Consider the following 18,824-nt stretch of genomic DNA (forward strand, 5'->3'; position numbering starts at 1 on the left):
CCAGCTACATCCATGATTCTTAAATATCCGCTAAACTAAAAGCAGCTTTTGTTTTGGCTTTGAACCCAGCTCTAATTTTATTTATTTTTTTGTGGATTTTTCTGAACACTCCCATCATGAGCCAAAGAGATGGTCCAAATATAACAGTAGTTTGGATGAGATTTTCCTGACTTATGCCATGAAAGGGATACCAGTCACTGAAAAGTATTAGGTTGGCTCTAGATCGTGCCTGGGCCATCAGGACCATTAGTAAGGTGTGCAATGTGCAGCCAGCTGCAACTCCCAGTCAGCCAGGTGGTCACCAGGCAAATGGCTAGCACTCCACAGTTACGTGGACCACTGAGCCACCACGTTGTGTAGTCATTTACATTGTGCTAGGTGCATTTCGGATTTACAGTATTTTCAGATTTTGGTGTGTTTGTATTAGGTGCAGTTTTGATTTATATTGTTTTCAGATTATGGCAGTTTTACTGGGCATCAGCTTATCTGGAAGCCCAACAGCAGTTACCACAGCTCTCTAGGAAAATGGAGCCTGTACTGGTTAGTCTTTGTCAGGTTGACACACTCTAGTCACCCGGGAAGAGAGAACTTCAACTGAGAATTACCTCCCTCGGGTTGGCCTACAGGCATGTCTGTGGAGGTGTTTTCTTGACTAACGATTGATGAGAAGGGACCAACCCACTGTGGGTGATTCCACACCCAGGCTGGTGGCCCTTGGTTGGATAAGAATACAATCCAGTGGGCAGTGCTGCTTCATGGTCATAGGTAGCTATGGACCCAAAGTCCAATTCTAGGCTAGGAAATGTCCTCATACCAAGTAATTTCAACCAGCCCACTCTCTTCTTACTATTCTTAGACTTTCAGATCACTAACCTGTGGTATGTTGTCAACTTTTGGAAGGTTTTCAAAAATTATATCCATAATACATGCATACATACATACATACATACATACACACACACACTCACAGATACACACAGACAGACACATGCACACATGCATGAAGCATCTATGTATCTATGTATGTATCTATGTATGTATCTATGTATGTATCTATGTATCTATGTATCTATGTATCTATCTATGTATCTATCTATGTATCTATCTATGTATCTATCTATCTATCTATCTATCTATCTATCTATCTATCTATCTATCTATCTATCTATCTCCATATTATATATAACTACAAAGATGGCTCCATATTTAACAGCACTTGTTGCTCTTCCAGAAGACAGGATTTCAATTCCCAGCACCCACATGTCAGCTCACAGCCACCTGTAACTCAAATTCCAGCGGATTCAACACCCTGGTCTTTGTGGGCACCAGTCATGCAAGTGGTGCATGAACATTCATGCAGGCAAAATACCCATACACATAAAGTAAAATCCAAATTGTTAAATAATTGTGCCTCGTAGAAAATTTGATCAAAATAACTATTTTTCATAATAGATTTTTTTCATGTACAATTAAGAATGTTATTTATTTATTTTTATATTGGGTGCCACAGAGATGGCTCAGCGGCTAAGAACACTTGCTGCTCCTGCAGAGGACCTGACTTCTGTTCGCAGCAGCCATACTGTGCTTCACAGTCATCTGTAACTTCAGTTGCAAAGGATCCACAGTGCCTTCTTCTGGCCTCTTCAGGCACCAGGCACATAGATACATAAAGGCAAAAATTCATGCATGTAAGATAGGTCTTTGAAAGAAAAAATATTCAAAATGATTGCTAAATGCTTTTGACTAAACACTGTTTATGTGATTATCCATGTTACATGCAATTAATACATCCATTTTGATTGTTGCCATAGTCTATTATTAGAATCCAATAGATTTAATAGTCCATTATTCATGTGATGAACAGTTTGATTTCTGTACTGTTTTCCTATATCAAAATGCTTCTGGGAACACAATGCATACACATCTCCTAGTGAGTATATAAAAATTTTAAGGGAATATACCAATATATGTTTGGTTGTAGAATAGACATTATAAACCTTACTAAATATTAAAAGCATTTTCAGTGTTATAATTACCATTTGAATTTACAGTATATGAGAATGTCATATTGCCTACATTCTAAAATTTTTATTTGATATTTTAATTTGAATGTTATTTACCTTTAAATTTAAATTTAAAAAATTTGAGAATTTCATATATAACGCCTTTTCTAGTTTTTCTCATTCCCCATTCTTTTACAAATTTGTGTCCTCTTTTTGAATTGAGATCAAACTAATCTCCAATATCTCTCTGTCTCTCTCTGTCTGTCTCTGTCTCTGTCTCTGTCTCTGTCTCTGTCTCTCTCTCTCTCTCCTCAATTGCTCTGCTTGACCTCAAACTAACTTTAGCAATCTGTTCTAGTCTTTTCTAGTCTTCTGGCTTCTTCTCATTCTCTGGCTTGTTCTGTCTTTACCTGTATCTAGCTTGTTCTCTCTCTACAACCTTGCTCTGTACAACTGTCCTGATAAAACTGCCTTTCTCCCTCCTCTCTCTCTGCACTGCTTTCTAAAGTTTCTTCCTATTCTTCTCTCTGTTTTCATGAGAGCTGGGCATATCCTAGTTTGTCAAATCTTCTTCTGATTTGTCACTTTGTCTTCCAGCCAATGAGACATCACTTTTACACATGGGTTCTTCCTTCTGCAAACTAACTTTACCTTCATCATGTGAGATTAAATGTGTGTACTTAGGGTGTGACTGTATTCTAGCCAGAGGGATTAGAGGTGTATGCTAAGGGCTGAGTCATACCATAACACAATCTCAGGGTTCACAATGTAATCAAATAATCTGCAACAATTATATATAGGTATATGTATATATAAGTACGACCTGTTGAAGTCATTTAGTATTGCTCATATATATGTGTATTATATGTATATGTTTAGGAATGATCACTTGGGATTGAATAATTTATCAGAGAACTCATCCCTGGGGAAGTTTTTCTCTCACCAGCCATTAATTGCTTATACCTCTTCTTCTAGGTGAGGCTCTGTAAGATTCTTCTTATTCATGTTGGCCTGTCAACTAACTGGTGGTGTCATTGTACCAGTCTTATTTAGGTGAGGTAACTTCTTCATTATGTATGGAAGGCACACATCAGACTTCCTGGTCCATTGGCTCTTACAGTCTCTCCACCTCATCTTCCAAGCTTGAGATGTAGGGGTTGTGCTGTAAGTGAATAAGTCGGGGTTTGCTACTTCATAGTTGTTCTCTATAGGACCCAGAAAAAAAAATAAATTTTAGCATGGTGGCTGGGTAGTTGGAGCTTGTCAGCTTGATTTGATGAGGAAGAATCTAAGAGATTCACAGAGGATATTTATGGGTTTATCTGGGAAGGCATTTCCTGACACTATTGCACTCTGAAGTCTCTGATCTAATGACTGGATTAATGAGCTCTTTATGGATTCAAACTATGATGGAATTATTAAAGAAGTGGCAAAAGTTGAGGTGTGACCATGTTGGAGGAGGTAGGCATTTAAGAGCCTGTCTCTAAAAGCTACACTTTGCTCTGACCCCTTCAATTACTCTCTTTACTCTGCTTTCTGTTTGTCCTGATGTGGATCTCTCTTCTCCACCATGCCTCCTTGCTTTAATGGCCTGATCTCTTGGAGACATGAAGGTTTAAAGATTAGAGATTTCTTCTAAGTTCTTTCTCAGGGGCTGGTCAGAGTAAGAAGAAAAGTGACTAATCTGGATAGGACACATTTAAAGCCGAAACGCTGAGAGAGAGAGCTGTAACTAGTAGGAGATTCTTTGCTAATATATTGACTAATTGACCCTGACTCTTATGAATAACTGTGTAATGCTTTGACTCTACTAAACTTTACACACAATGTGATCGTGGGGGAGTGGCTACCTCTAGCCTTCTCTCATCTCATTCGTAAGCAACTCACTGTCCCTAACATGGTGGATAATTTAAAAAAAAAAGTAACAAACGAATAAGTTCATTCTTAGAACTATGGTAGAAAAACTGGGTGGATAATGAAAATTCATGTTGCTTTTCTCTTTTCAGAAGAAACAAAATTATTTAAATTAGTATACTAAAATGATATTTCCTTCCAAGTTTTTTTGACTCTCTGACTGAGACAGTAACTGGATTGAACGTCTAGTTTTCATGAACTGTCACTAGCAATCAAAGCATGTCAATGGGATAAAAGCCGTTGGTTTGAGGGAACCCACATGCCCGCTTTAACGGGTTAGTCACTCCTGCAATGAGGAGCAAAGGGAGGGGGTGAAGGACGCTTGTTATCATCTAAGAAAACTGAGCTTTTACGTCCCTGCTGTCCTCAGCATCCTATGCTGTTCTTGTATCGGAAGCTCAGTGAAAGGTTCCAGAAGCAAAGACACAGGAAAGTGCTTTACATATCAACTATTCCCAGTTTGGTATGGGAATGTTGATCTTCACACCGCACGGTCTTCTGATATTATCTTTATTGAATTATAAAACCGAACCATTGACTTATTTTCCTATTATGCTATTTCACGAAAGACGCTTGGGTTGCGGGTATTATGTGCCGGTTGGAGTGACCATGCGTCATCTCAAGCGCAGCACGGTAGCACGCTTGTTCCATTGCTTGAGTCGTCTGGAATTAAAGACAAGTAAGTTCAAAAGTAATTATTTTTTTTTATTTCAACTCTATAAAGTATCCAACAGGCACTCTGCAATTACAGCTGCAGGGAAAATACAGAGCAAATCAAAGCAGGTTAAGTTGTGAAAAAGTTTTTAATCTACATCAAAAGAGTGCAAGTGGCCAATGACCATTAGATGACAGTTGGTTTGCATTCTAACAAAAGACTCTTTCATGTAGAACAAATTGTAGGAGGACGATCAAATAACCGGAGCTGTAAGAATACAAAAAGAACCGACGAGTTGTAAAAACATCATACGTTGAAATAAACTTGATAAGTGATGCTTCAAGAAATGTCCCTTACGTAGAAAGCTCAAACCTCTGCGTCAAAGCCAAGGTCCCAGAGCTCTGTCTGTTGTTGCAGGGCCAGACAAGGGGGAGGGCTAACAACACTCTTCCAATGGTTTGCTTTCAAAGTCTCCTGAAAACTCGCCTCATACATGACTTGCATGTACGAGAACTCAGAGAGAGCAGCCTGTTTTGTTGAGGGGTGCACCAAGGTACATTTTCATTATTGGTTTCCAAATGAGGTGTGGTGAGCAGTCATTTCCAATTGTTTTCCTTTGGGTTTGACCATTGTTAATGAAATCTATAAAATGAGATAAATTAGGACTTGACTGCACTACTCTTTTTTTTTTTTAATATTTGAATTTGTTGGGTCTGCACAGCTTTAGCAAAACAGGAATACCTGTATACAGACTGATAGTATGTCATATAGTAAATTTGACCTGCACGTACATGTATACATTTCACAGAAATGACGCTGTATCTCATGAACAGACACACAGCTCTGGTACATTGAACAGAAATAAAGATAACGACTTCATCATTTCTGTAATTCATCAATATTATATAATAAAGGCTTATAAATTGTTAGCAGAAAGAACTGTAAAACGCAGCAAGCTAAGAAAGGACAACTTTTTTTTTTTTTTGAGGTGTGTTTGTCTTTGTCATGCAGCATAACACCAAATTTGTTTTCTTAATATGATGCCATGAGTTTAAGGCACTTGCAACAACGCCAGATAGCCAGGTCAGGTTCTAAACTATGGGACGGATGAATGACAGTACTGTTGACATTAAGTTTCAATAATACTAACAATTGTAACGTCCATTCAAGTCTACTTGGACCTAAAACATTATTTAATACAAATCAAATCAAATCATAATGCTGTGAAACACTAAAGAAAAAGTTATATGTACCACAAAATATCACACAAAAATATCTATTTACATAAATATTTGTTGTGGTCCTGTCGTGAAAGAAAACATGGTGGATAATGCACTAACTGCCTCTGTTGTAAAGTCGGGTTTTACTACCCTGTGTTCAATGTGGTAGCTGACTTCTTTAGGTTCACCATCGAGCCTATCATTTGGAAATGAAGTGAGAGCGATTCAAGGGTTTAGATATTAGACTACATGTGTAACTCACATGTATGTTCCCTATGACTAAGGAGGATTATGATAAAAATGAATTTGCTTTAAATGCTACATGGACCTCATTCACATCCAAAAAAAAAAAAAAAAAAACCCAAAGATCACAAGTATAAAAACTCATTTTTCTCTAATGTGTTCAATCTACTTAAACATCGTGATGTCCTTTCTTGGCAGTTTGCTGTTTTTCTGTGACTTAGGACACACAGAAAGCCCTATTTCCCATACATAAAACTATCGACAAGAAAGTCAGTTAGCAAATCAAACAAGTTGGCACTATTCTAATTTATCCAGATGGTCTTTAGTGCAACAAAACAAAACAATCCAAAAGACGAGGGGGTATGGAAAAGTCTAGGAAGTAAGATGTGGTTTATGAAGCTGACTATGAATTATAGCCCTAGTGTCTTCATTAAGACAAGATTTAATAAATCCTTAAAACTCAGTATTGAAAAAAATCTGATGAATGTTTTCTGTTAGCATTTCTTGGAAGATAGAATTCATCTTTATTTCTTGTGATAGTGTTGGGCATTCTAACCAATGCTGTGGATGAAACGAACAAAGATTTATCACAAGTGGAAAATAACCTACAGTCACGTTGTGCTAAAAGCAACAACTTTCTTCTCCATAGGACAGGTACACACACACACACACACACACACACACACACACACACACACACACACACAAGTTGTCTTAGCCTCGAACCCCAGTTCTTAAATACATGGTCTGCGCCAATTCCTGGAGATCTGTTAATATTTGAAAAATTAGAGAGACAGATTCCCTTTGCTAACGACCAGGCAAATATAACACCGTCGCAAACTTTTACCACACTATCTTGCGAGAAAAAGTATTGAACACTGATTATAATGATGGAATAATGTTTTTAAAGCCAATTAAAAGATAAACCTCCAGAAATCGCTGAATTTTAACTTGATAATTTTATATTATACAGTCTGTTGAAATCTATAGATCTCTTGGGAAATCTAGTAATCTTGTGAATTGCTTATGAAGGAGAGGATTCCAATACACAATAATAATAATAATAATAATAATAATAATAATAATAATAAATCAGGATCAAAGTTTTAATGGAACTTTATCCTAATTAAATATACACTGAGCAGTTTTAGGTTTCAAATGTCTTTAGAGTATAATATTTTGATAGGATAAGCACGGTTGAAGGTAGTTTTAAGGTTGAAATTTGAAACAAAAATCATGTGATTTATCGGCTAGGGTGTGATAATCTAATGGAAACACTTTTATAGAAATTTCTACATAAAAAAACCCTCCTGGAAAAATAGCAAACCTCTATTAACACACATATCCAAATTAGGATGACAGCTTGGACAGTTGTTCATTTGACTGTACAAGTAAAATGCCACCTGCCAAGGGAAACCTCTGGAAAGTTCTGCCACTTAAGAACAGTGGCCAACTGTCCTGCCGACGACAAACTCTTGGTTTAATCTGGTGACTCTTTCTCTCATGCGGAAAGGACAGTCCGTTTGAGATTTTCAAATGTTATCTTCTGTAGCTCATGTGAAATTTTAAGATCACAATACCTCTGCTTGATTCGGCTAAAATGTAGTTTTAAGAAATCAGTTTCCTGGTTTCCTTTCTTACCCCTTCTCACTCTGATAAACTTACCTAGGGAACAGTCCTCAAGTCCTGGTTTGCCTTCCTCCCTGACCTCAAAACAACAAAGCTCCTAAGGACTGTAAAGTCTTAATAGCGCTGGCTTTGTGCTTTCAGACTGGACGTAGGCATTTTGTTTTGGTTCAGGCCTAAGACAAGAGACTAGTTTAAAAACATTTTTAATATCCTTTCTCTCTGAGACCTGGACTGTGTTGTGATGTCTGACAGGAGTTTGTTTTTAATAAAGTTGGTGAAAATGCTTGAGTCTCTGGCTAGACATGGTGATTAGAATCTGTGTCGTCCATTCAGACACTGACGTTTACAGATGAAAGAAAGACATAGCACCTTTTCATTTTTATTTTTGGATGGGTCTTAATTCCTCCCCACCCTATCCCGCCCCTTCCCCCAGGGGTTTATTCTTATAAAAGGGAATAGTTTAAGCCTCAGTTTGAGGGTGTTAGGTAATAAATAAAACCAATTGGCTGCTAGTCATTTCCAGGACCATCTTTAAGCACAATGTTTTTTGTTTTTTTTTTAAAAAAGATATGAAATGGTGTTGTGAATTCCTTTCCCCACTTCCACATTGTCATGTCGACTTCTCAGTTTTCACGCACGTTTTCTGTCCTCCAAAAACACGCTATGAACCTGCCATGGGAGGCTTGTACGGAAGCCACACAGTTGTGCTTTTTAAATCAGGGCCAATGTTTAGAATCGATCAGAAAGGAAAGGTAACATTCGGTCTCGTCATCAGCTCAGAAAGAAACTCAGAAACATCTAGCACTGGTTTGACATGAACTCTGTGACCCACAGATGTGTGGTCCTTGTTGTATGATATACATATATATATATACTGGCTTGCAGTCGTAGACCCCATACCCTTCTCTCAACGGAAGGAAATGTAGCCCAGGTTCTGTACCGCAGTCATCTATCGTACCAAATATATTATTCTCTAATCTTCTTGGTAGTTCTAGCAAGATACAGACTCTTCTACTAGATTGAAGTGTTTCCTACACTCTTTCAAAACATAATCAGAGCAAAGCAACAATAGAAAACATCGCTTTACTGGTGAAAGGCTTTGCTTCAGGACCACCATGTCAACTGCTATTTTAGGTTCAAACATAAAACAGGTAAAGAGCACTGTCGTAGTCTAAGCATTAAGTCCTAATGCCACTGTAGTTACTGACTGGAGCAGCATCGATCAAAGGCATCATGGTGACCCCGAGCACTCATCTTCTCTCTTTCCCTCAGGTTTGCTGGCAGCTGTGTCTCAGAGAAAAAAGCTGTCTTCAGCAAGGCAGAAGCAGGTAAGAGAAATGCATTAGAAGTCTATGTCCCAGCCTGAGTTGTCATCAGGCGGTGGCTCGTCGCTGTCCTCAGGGAAACTGTCAAAATTGCTTGTGTCCGTGGGCGACGCAACCTGCAGGGCAACAGAAGGAAAAAGAGGCTCTTGAGGATTTTGGTAGAATCGGGACCTAGAGATTCTATTTTTCATTATTCAAAAAGGATAGTTCTTTATTTTAAAATGGGCGCATAAGAGCAAAATCTGTATACACTGATGGGTAACCTGATGGACGTAGATGTATGCGTTCAGGAATATTTAGGTCAGATTAAAGGTATGCCTCCCGAACCATATTTTGTCCTTGTGAAGACTTTGGGCACCCTTCCTTCCAGCTCTGAAGGATAAAGTTCCTCTTACTGCTTTCTTTCTCACTGCTCTGATGCCATTAGCAAACCAGTGCTTTCTGATTCATTCTACCTCCAAAGCTGTAGACCAGTAACCCTTCCTCCACTCCTCTGGCATCCGTGTTATCAGCCTGTGGTAAGCAGCATTCTAAGTTCAACCTTGTGAGGGGAACTTGCCTTTAGATTGCACATGGGGGTCACTGCGTACTCTCTTTCTCTTTCTGTGCCTGAGTTAAGAAAGTGATTTCCCTCCCCACCCATCTTGTTAACAACTCCAGAATTCCAATCTGTTTATGGAAAGGTAGCATTCTATCTTGCAAACGTACAAATCTTCTTTTGACATTGGACTAGAATTGTTCTTTTTTGAGTCAGTATCTCACTGGGTAGCCCCTGCTTGCCCTGCACTCAATATGTAAAGCAGGCTGGCCTTGAACTCACAGAGCTGCACCTGTTTCTGCCTCCCAAGTGTTGAGACCAAAGGTGTGGGTGCTGGGATTTAAAGGCGTGTGCCACCACACCTGACACTGAGCTTGAATTTTTAATGGCATTTTTAAAAAAATCCTTCTCCATTTTTTAATCATTCTCCAGAGCACTTTTGAACATGTCCTATGCGATGAATGTTTTGCTTTAAGTTTTAGTCACTGGTTTTGTTTTTATGTATATAAAAGTTGATTATGTGTTTTCTTCCTGTAATTTGAAGCTTACAATCATAATGTAAAGGCGTAAAAGCCTAGCATGTTGTACGTTAAGATGCTTCCCCAGTGTATAGAGTCTTGAAAAATAATTACGTCGTATATCAGTTTTCCCATCAATCTTAATTATTAAAGTATTTTAGAATATTAAAGAAAATTCCGAGGAACCGAGGAACGGGAAACAGTCATTCTTCTTACACCCAGGGGAAATTAGACCGTCGTTAATAATTGTGAACATAAAACGAATGATCACAGAAACCTGTAAGGAATTACAAAATTATGGTATTATGAAGAAAACTGCAAGGCGCTATGAAAATTTGAGTGGTCATAGAAAATCTATTTGCAGAAGTATTATTTTACCTTAACAATCGTTATTTAATAAAGAGGATGTGGCCCTGGTGTGTGGAAGGGTCCTTCGTTCTGGTGCTAATAAACTGGCTAACATGATGACCTCATAAGAGAGGAGACTGGAGTGGCAGAGAGCCAGAGAAGCAGGAACATCACGAAATTTCTATGAGCATTTTAAAAAGTGTAATGAATGAATTTTAAGAAATATGTTGATTCGAAGTATAATGGAAGTTTAGAGATTTATTCAAAACTTGAGCACAATTCTTGGCTGGTTTGCGTCCAAACTTCAGGTCATGAACCAAAACCCTGGTAATATTCCTGCTGTATAGAAGTGGCCCCTGGTAAATTTAGGGGAGAAAGACTTACATCAAATATTTGGGACTTCTGTGTTCCTTACTCTACCCTTACACTGAAGACAAAGGGCCATGGATGTAATTGGGATCTATGCTGTGAGACACGAATGTATTATTTTTATTTTGTTTCCTGAAGGAAAAACAATCAGCAGAGGAATAAATCTTGGAAGAAAGGAAAACATTTCTGTATACAAAGATTTTTGAATTAATCTGGGAGTCGAAGCACATAAACAAAATTCTCAGAGCCAAAAAACACTCCCTTCACCGGTTACTAAATGCAGCGGGATGCGTTAGCGCGCAGGCTCAGGTGAAAACAACTTCAATGAGTTCAACCATTTTTTTTTTCTTTTTTTTTTTTTTTCAGAGCTGGGAACCGAACCCAGGGCCTTGCGCTTGCTAGGCAAGCGCTCTACCACTGAGCTAAATCCCCAACCGAGTTCAACCATTTTTGGTTAATATGTTGTACACAGTCCATGTGGTGAAGTAACTCTTTAGCAGCGTGGCTCCCACCCCCTGCCAAAATAAACCGTGTTAGGAAAAGAAGATATTGATCTGTAATATAATTACGGATATTGATATAACGAGGAAAAAGCACCTGACTTCTAAGTCATGCAGGGGTAGGGGCGGACCTGTAAGTGAGGCTAGGAACGCTTTCTGTCATTCTATACGCTCCTCGAGCTACACACACACATTTTTAACATGCACCGCCACAAAAGCTGACGTGAGTTCATGAATAAAGCAAATCCGAAGCCCAATGAAGGATTTAAAAAGATGAAGATAGATTACATGAACCACAACCAGCCCCTAGACTTGTTGGTATTATGTTTGGATTTGAGAATATGTCATCATTTTAATATGGTGCTTCATCGTTTCTGTAATCTGATCATAAAACTCTAAAAATGACAAGTCTTTCTTGGTTAGAAAGGACCATCAGGAGCACACCATTCTTAAGCTGAAACGTCTACTTACGCTCGGAATTATGGGAGGAGTCAAGGTGCCTTTTCTTAAGCCTTCCCAGTTAAAGCCCTCAAACCACCTAGGAAGCAAAAATAAAAACAATTAAGACACCACCGCTCTGCTACATAGTCTCACTCTACAACCTTTGATACCCGGGGTAGAAAGTAGTCAGGCAAATGTTTTCATGTGACGGAAATAGACATTATTTCTATTTAATTGTGGTCTTGTTTTTCCATCAGAGAAGGGGTCATACAGAGTCTAGGATGAGGACCTCAGACTTGCAATGTAGGTGACAATGACTTGGAACTATGGATCCTCGTGGCTCCAGTTCGCTGTGTTGGCATTACAGATCCCTGCTACCACACATGGCTCAGAATGTTTTCAATTAGCTTATTTTACAAAATGTAAAAAACTACTCAAATACTTAAAACATTTAAAAATGTCTAATATTTAAAAGTATTTTAAAATAATTATATCTTATATTTATAACTATTAAATATTTTATTTAATGATAAATATATAACAAATATATAAAACAATTTTAAATATATAAAATAATAAATATTATTAAATATCAAGTAATTAAAAGAATTATAATTATTATCGTAATTATGTCTATAAAATATTTTGCACTTAAGTGTAAATTTTAAAATATTTACACTTAGGGTATAATTATCAAATTTACACACCAATTTGTCATACAATTTTTTTTGTAATTTCAATTTTTGTCTACCTAAGTTCTTGCTATATTATAATTTAATAAACGCCATAATATGCTTAGCTCTGTGCATTACAAATACTTTCCTTCTTTGCCAGTGAATCAATATCCCAGGTATGGTGGAGGTGGAAGGTCAGAGACTAGTCTCACACTGTCACTTGTAGCCTGACGTGGTTTTTCCGAGGCCTCTACTAAGGTAGAAAAGGGATTCTTGATCTTGTTGCAAAAAATAATTTCAGATGAGCCAGTGTACTGCAGAGTTAGAATTTGTTAGGAAAGAATTTTTACCATAGATTTCAGCATGGCGGTTACTAGAAAGAAAAATACTTGTGAAGAATAACTGATCCCAGCATGGGTGTGAGCGTCTCAAGAGAGCTGATGTGATATGTATGTTAACTAGACCCATATGATGATTTTTGTGGCTCAAGCTGCACCTCAAAAGTTAGCTAGGACATGTCCTCTTATTCCCTGTTGCCCTCTTTTTGAGGTGTATAGGGCAGCTCCAAGGATATCCTGGTTTGCAATCTGATAAGGCAAATGGTGGTTACACAAGGGGATCTAGACACACCTCTTCTTATCAGTGAGGTTCGTAGAACACTGTAGACTTGTAGAAGGGAAGGAGAAAGGCCGTATGAAATAGGGCCCTTGAGTATGACTACTTGCTATTTTAACATTCCTAATTGCAACATCTCTCAAAAGAATCTTGTCCCTAGACAGGTGACCTTCACAGCAAGGGTCTTTGTTCTGTCTTCATGTATGAACTGGTATTTGCATATTATTCATATGATGCCAAGTCAGTTTATGAGACTAGTGAACGCTGATGTAATTTACTGTCAGAGTAAATTAGCTGAAATGCCTCTTAATTCACAGTATAATGGGGATTTTAAGGCTGAAAACTCCCAGCTCCAGTAGCCCCAACAGACAAAGCCTGGCCATTTGTCCCAATCATGCCAGTTGAAGAGACTGTAATGGCAAGGGTTAGAGAGAGGGGTTTGATCTATGTAGTTGTGTTATAGAGGGGCCTAGTGTTCCCCGGGTTCATCTTTTTCAATATCAACGTGAACTTAAGACTTAGGTAGAAAATATCAAGAAGAGAACAAAAGGAATGACTGGGTGGTCTTGGTAAAGATGTTATCCAGTCGATCACTCTCTCAGTCCTAATTTTACAAGATGTTTCGATGAGATCCCTGCTGCTAGAATGGGGAGTCTGGCTCTCAGGGAGGATTCCTCCTTCTCTTTAGTACAGGCTGCCTTCAAGGATACTGGCCTCCATCTTGGGAATGATGTTCCCAGACTACAAAGATTTAAAACAATGACTTGACTCTGTGCTTTCCTGAGTGATTACTGTGCTTTCCTGCAGACATAACCAGGTTACTCAAAGGAAAGAGGCAGACAGGCACAATGAAGGCAGAGAGAGATTTTTATCTTGCTTTTGGTTCCCTTTGCTGGCCGATTACAGAGATGGATAAGGTTTTTACAGCTGTTTCTAAGGGCCTATTATCTTAGGACTTAAAGCCCATAACAAGCTGCTGTTGATAAGAGAAAGCTAAAATATTTTGCCTGTGTTTTAGATACGTTTTGGGGTATTCATTGGAACACAGTTATCTATAAAGAAGGAAAGATATTCTAGATCCCTTGCACCAGCCAACCAATCAGCTTCCCTACCTACTTTGAGCCTCGAACTATGTGGAATCCAGGTCCTCCAGACCCATTCTACCTGTCCACCTTCCTATTGACATCCTGCCCAAATCACCTGGCACCACAGAAAGGCCTTCCTGGAACACAAGGCAAGTTGCTTTACACCCATCCTGTTGGTCTATCTTTCAGTTTGCCTACCTGCCATTCAGCTTGGACCCAAGTGTGGAATCTAACAAGGAACTAACTCTGCATCGTCTTCACAAAGCCTTCAACCTGCCTATCAGACTCTCTAACTACCGTGCAACCAATCGCACCACACGGATTCTGACCCAGGACTGCAAGTAGGTCCCTGGATCTGTTCTGATGCCCATGGGCCTATTAATTACTCCATTCACTATGTTGCTACCACAGAACATAGAATATGGCTTAGAACTCCAGGAAGTTCCCTCAGACACATTCTGTCCCTATGCTTATCAGACCCTTTACCCACTGCTCTGCACAGACACAATGTGCAGTACAACTGGGAACTACAGGGAGATCCTACAGATGCATTCAGCCCATCTACCAGCCTGTGAGCAGTACTGTCCACCTATACTCTACCTCTCCACAAAGCATGCGGTATAGCCCGAAACCCAGGTATCCCCGGACCCATTCTTCCTCAGCTACTGCCCAACAGCCACCCCATACAACACACCACTTCCAAACCACATGGGATTTGATGAACAACTCCAGGGATGTTCCCCACACCAATTCAGCCTGCCCTTCCAGTAGCCAGGTACCCATTGTGGTTCTGCTCCATAAACATAGCATGGATTCTGACCTAGAACTTCAGTCAGGACCTCTAAGCCCAGTCTACTATCCTGACTCTATATACCACCCCTCTGTTGCCCCTTCCCCACCTGGTACTACATCAAGACCAACATGGAGCTCCCAATAGGGATTCTCCACACAGTCAGTCTGCTTCGCTATAAGCTGTCTCACTTACAGTGTCTCCCAGCACAGGTCTGACCAGGCACATCAGGGCCCAAGATCTGTGCCCACTCAGCTATCAGCCACCCTACCTGCCACATCACCTGCCACTGGTTGGAGTATAATCCAGAGCTCTGGACAGGATCCCCAGACCCATTCCATTCGTTTTCCTGCCTATTAGTCACCCTGCCCAGTTCCTAAGTGGAAATTATCTGGAATCCCAGGTAGGCCGCTAAGAACTCTTCCACCAATCTATCAGCTGAACTCTGATCTACCTACATCTGTCAGGGCACAATAGTCAGGTCTTCACGGAGCTTTTCTGCCTGGACTCCTGCCCACCAGCCTCTTTATCCACTGCACTAAGTGGAGCACAACCTATACATCCATGTAGCTTCCTTTAGACCATTCTTCCTGTGTCTGCCTACGATCACCTTTTCCACCACTCTGTCCTGGATCCTATGGAGTCCACCTGGGAATTTGTAGTGTGTCCCTCAAACCCATTCCACACCCCAACCTGCCTACCAGCCACCCTACCCACTGTATCCAGTGTGACTTTATACTTCACTAGGTCCAAGAGGGCATCTTCTTACCACATGCATACTAGCTACCCTACCCACACACTGTTACCACGCAGTATACGGTTGGACCTGAGCTCCAGGTAGGTCCCCCAAACCGACACTTCCCAACTACCTGCTTATTGTTCACACCCCCGACTCGTTATCCTTCTCCAGCACTGACTGGCAGAGAGATTCTCTCATGCCTCAGAGGTTCACGAGTTGTATTCTCATTTGCTGAGCTGGGGCCACTTCTGAAACCCCATCCACACACTGACACAGAGTGTCCCCAAGACAGAACGCCAAGAACCATTCAGCTGATCCATTGCATGGAAAGTTGGGGCAGCAATAAACTGACATCCAAATACCACTCAGGTGAGATGAGATAGCTGTACCTAAAACTGCTGACAGATGCCTAGGTCCAGCTGGAAACACACACACACACACACACACACACACACACACACACACACACACACACACAGAATAACCAAGACAATATCTCTACCAGAAATCACATCCTCATTGTGATGGTTGCTGGGAAAAGTAACTAAGCTAATACAGAGGTTGCTAATTTCAAAACAATTAGCAATTATAAATACATCTAACTAAGGAACTCAGAGAGGATGTGAGCAAATGCCTAAATGAGGAGCACGGAAACACAAACAGTTGAATGAAGCAATGAAAATTAAACAAGATATGAAAATGAAATTTAGAAAAGGGAGTCTCTGAAGAAAAGCCAAAATGATATAAAACTCAAATGAAATAGAAAATTAAAAAAGGTCACAGGAACGTCTCAGCAACAGACTGGATCAAGTGGAAGAGATATTATCAGGTCTTAAAAACAAGATAGAGGAAGTAGATCTCTCAGTCAAAGAAACACACACGCGCGCGCGCACACACACACACACACACACACACACACACACACACGAACAAAATAGGAAATCCGAGACACTATAAAAAGACAAAAGATACAAATTATAGCAATAGATGTAGAAACCTAGGTCAAAGGCACAGAACAGATTTTCAATAAAATCATAGGAGAAGATCCCCAAATCGAAGGGGAGAGACGTTCAGTATTGCAGGTGATGCAAAGGGGCAAAGAGTAGGACCAGGAAAGAAACTCCCCACAAATCACATAATCAGAGTAGCAGATGTTCCGATTAACAGGACAAAGAAAGTGTCAGGCAGAAAGAACAAGTCATTCTTAGCAGCAGGCCCATCAGAATACCACTGCCTCTTCCAGGAAGACTTCCAAAGCCAGAGGGCCTGGAATGGTGGTCTACAAGTGCTAAGAGACCATAGACAGCAGCCTAAGCTAGTCCCACCTTCTCAAGGAAATTCTGGGCTTTTAGCTCCCATGATGGCTTCCTTTGGAGAGGGAAGTTGGCCGACATTTCCTAGTAAGTGTCCCCACTCAGAAGCCTGCAGTCAACACTGAAGTGTTCTAGACTGGTAAAAATTTCCAATATTCCTTTTAGTCCTGGGGTTTCGTTCTTTGCCTTGAGCAGCAGTTTAGGATCACTTACTAAGTAGACTTGTATGGTGTTTATAAGGATGACCATAAGCCACAGCCCTGGGAATGACTAACATAGAAAAGCCCTGTGTCTTCTATGCAGCAGAATAAGAAAGATCACTATGACTCCTCACTTAGGAGCTGGGGGACAAGCCCAGATTACAACTTACTTTAGCAGTGGGTCTCTAGAGTGTGTGAACACCTAAGACACTCACAACCTGTAGTAGCTGTGGCAATGCTGATGGATAAGCAAAAATCGCTCGGATAGACCTGTCCCAGAACCAAATGTAAGTCCATCTTATATATACCAAAGCACAGAAGGCATAGGCCCCAGACTGAGAGAAAATGTCTAAGGGACTCAAGGCAACATACAACTCTGGTTTCACACCGATCAGCAGAAAATCATTCAGGGACTTCATGACTCATTCCCCTGGAAAGAAAAGCATGAACTGTTCTAGCTATTTGTCTCTGGGGTTAAAGGATCATAAAGTCTGCAATTCAAATAGTCACAATGTCCTGTCTGCTGTGTCTTCATAATTACTCAGGAGACAGAACTAAGCACCTTTCCCTAAGTCATTAAAAGGGTTGGCACATTCTGAGAATGAGGTCTTACTCAGATGCATCCCTGTCAGAAATATAAGTATCTCCCAAGCTTGCTAACAATCTCAGGGAGAGAAAGTTCCAATGCAAACAGACTGAGAGAACTCAGTCTGTGTTATATTGTATAATAAAACAGTCAACCATTGGACTGAGAATGGGGTCCCCAGTGGAGGAGTTACAGAAAGGACTGAGGTAGTTAAGGGGTTTGCAACCCCATAGGAAAAACAACAGCTCCCAGGGATAAACCACCAACCAAAGGGTGCACATGGAGCAACCCATGGCTCTAGCTGCATATGTAGCAGAGGATGGCCTTGTCAGGCATCAATGGGAGGAGAGGCCCTTCATTCTGTGAAGGCTCAATGCCCCAGTGTAGGGGAATGCCAGGACAGGGAGGTGGGAGGGAGTGGGTGGGAGGATGGGGGAGCACCCTCATGGAGGCAGGGGTTGGGGGGATGGGGTAAGAGGTTTCCAGAGGGGAAACTGGGAAGGGGGTGATATTTGAAGTATAGATAAAGAAAATATCCAATAAAAAATGCCGTCCTGAGACTCTCCAATCTCAATGATAACATGGTACTTAAACATGTAAATTCTGAAAATCTTTAAAATTGTCTTCAAAGAATAAACAAATAAGGCATCTTAATATGTCAACTTCCTAAATGCAAAGAAAAGTCCCACCTACAAATTTACATGTTTGGCATTGTATCTTTATTTTTTGAGGCACAATTAGCAAATATTGTCAGTGGTCACAACCTCAGTATGTTTCTGTTTTGTTTTGTTTTAAATTTGTTCTATCACTGGATTCCTTCTTGGAATTGTTCTTTGTATGTTTTTGCCACATTCTCAATATACAACTACTGGTAGGTGTTTATGTCAGCCCAAAGGCTTTGAAAGTCAAGAGGTATCCATGAGGAATGGGGGGGGGGTGGCAGAGGGCAGCTATGATCCATGATCATAGGTCATCATATACGTATATGGAATTCTCAAAAGACTGAAGGATTTTAAAAAGAAGATAAGGACGGCGACCCTCAGTTTTCTGAGAACCTGTGCTGTTCGTTGTTAGCGTGGAGTGCCTCTGCATCTGGTAGCTCAGGCTTTGTGCTGTGTC

At 40.2% G+C, this 18,824-nt stretch overlaps 1 protein-coding gene across 2 annotated transcripts in view; it reads right to left on the reverse strand.

The window, feature by feature from the left end:
• Positions 1 to 4,601: 4,601 nt before the first annotated feature.
• Positions 4,602 to 18,824, reverse strand: part of Prkg1 (protein kinase cGMP-dependent 1) — a 1,231,555-nt gene continuing 1,217,332 nt past the window's right edge. Inside the window, exons 17-18 of one of the 2 annotated variants that reach the window (XM_087584755.1) lie at positions 11,734 to 11,800; positions 4,602 to 9,105 (exon numbers count right to left, since the gene is read on the reverse strand). In XM_087584755.1, the coding sequence (XP_087440881.1) occupies positions 9,007 to 9,105; positions 11,734 to 11,800 (166 nt within the window). In that variant the 3' untranslated portion in view covers positions 4,602 to 9,006. 2 annotated transcript variants of the gene reach the window in all.

Source organism: Rattus norvegicus, chromosome 1, assembly GCF_021556685.1.
Source record: "Rattus norvegicus strain SHRSP/BbbUtx chromosome 1, alternate assembly SHRSP_T2T, whole genome shotgun sequence".
Lineage (NCBI taxonomy): Eukaryota > Metazoa > Chordata > Mammalia > Rodentia > Muridae > Rattus > Rattus norvegicus.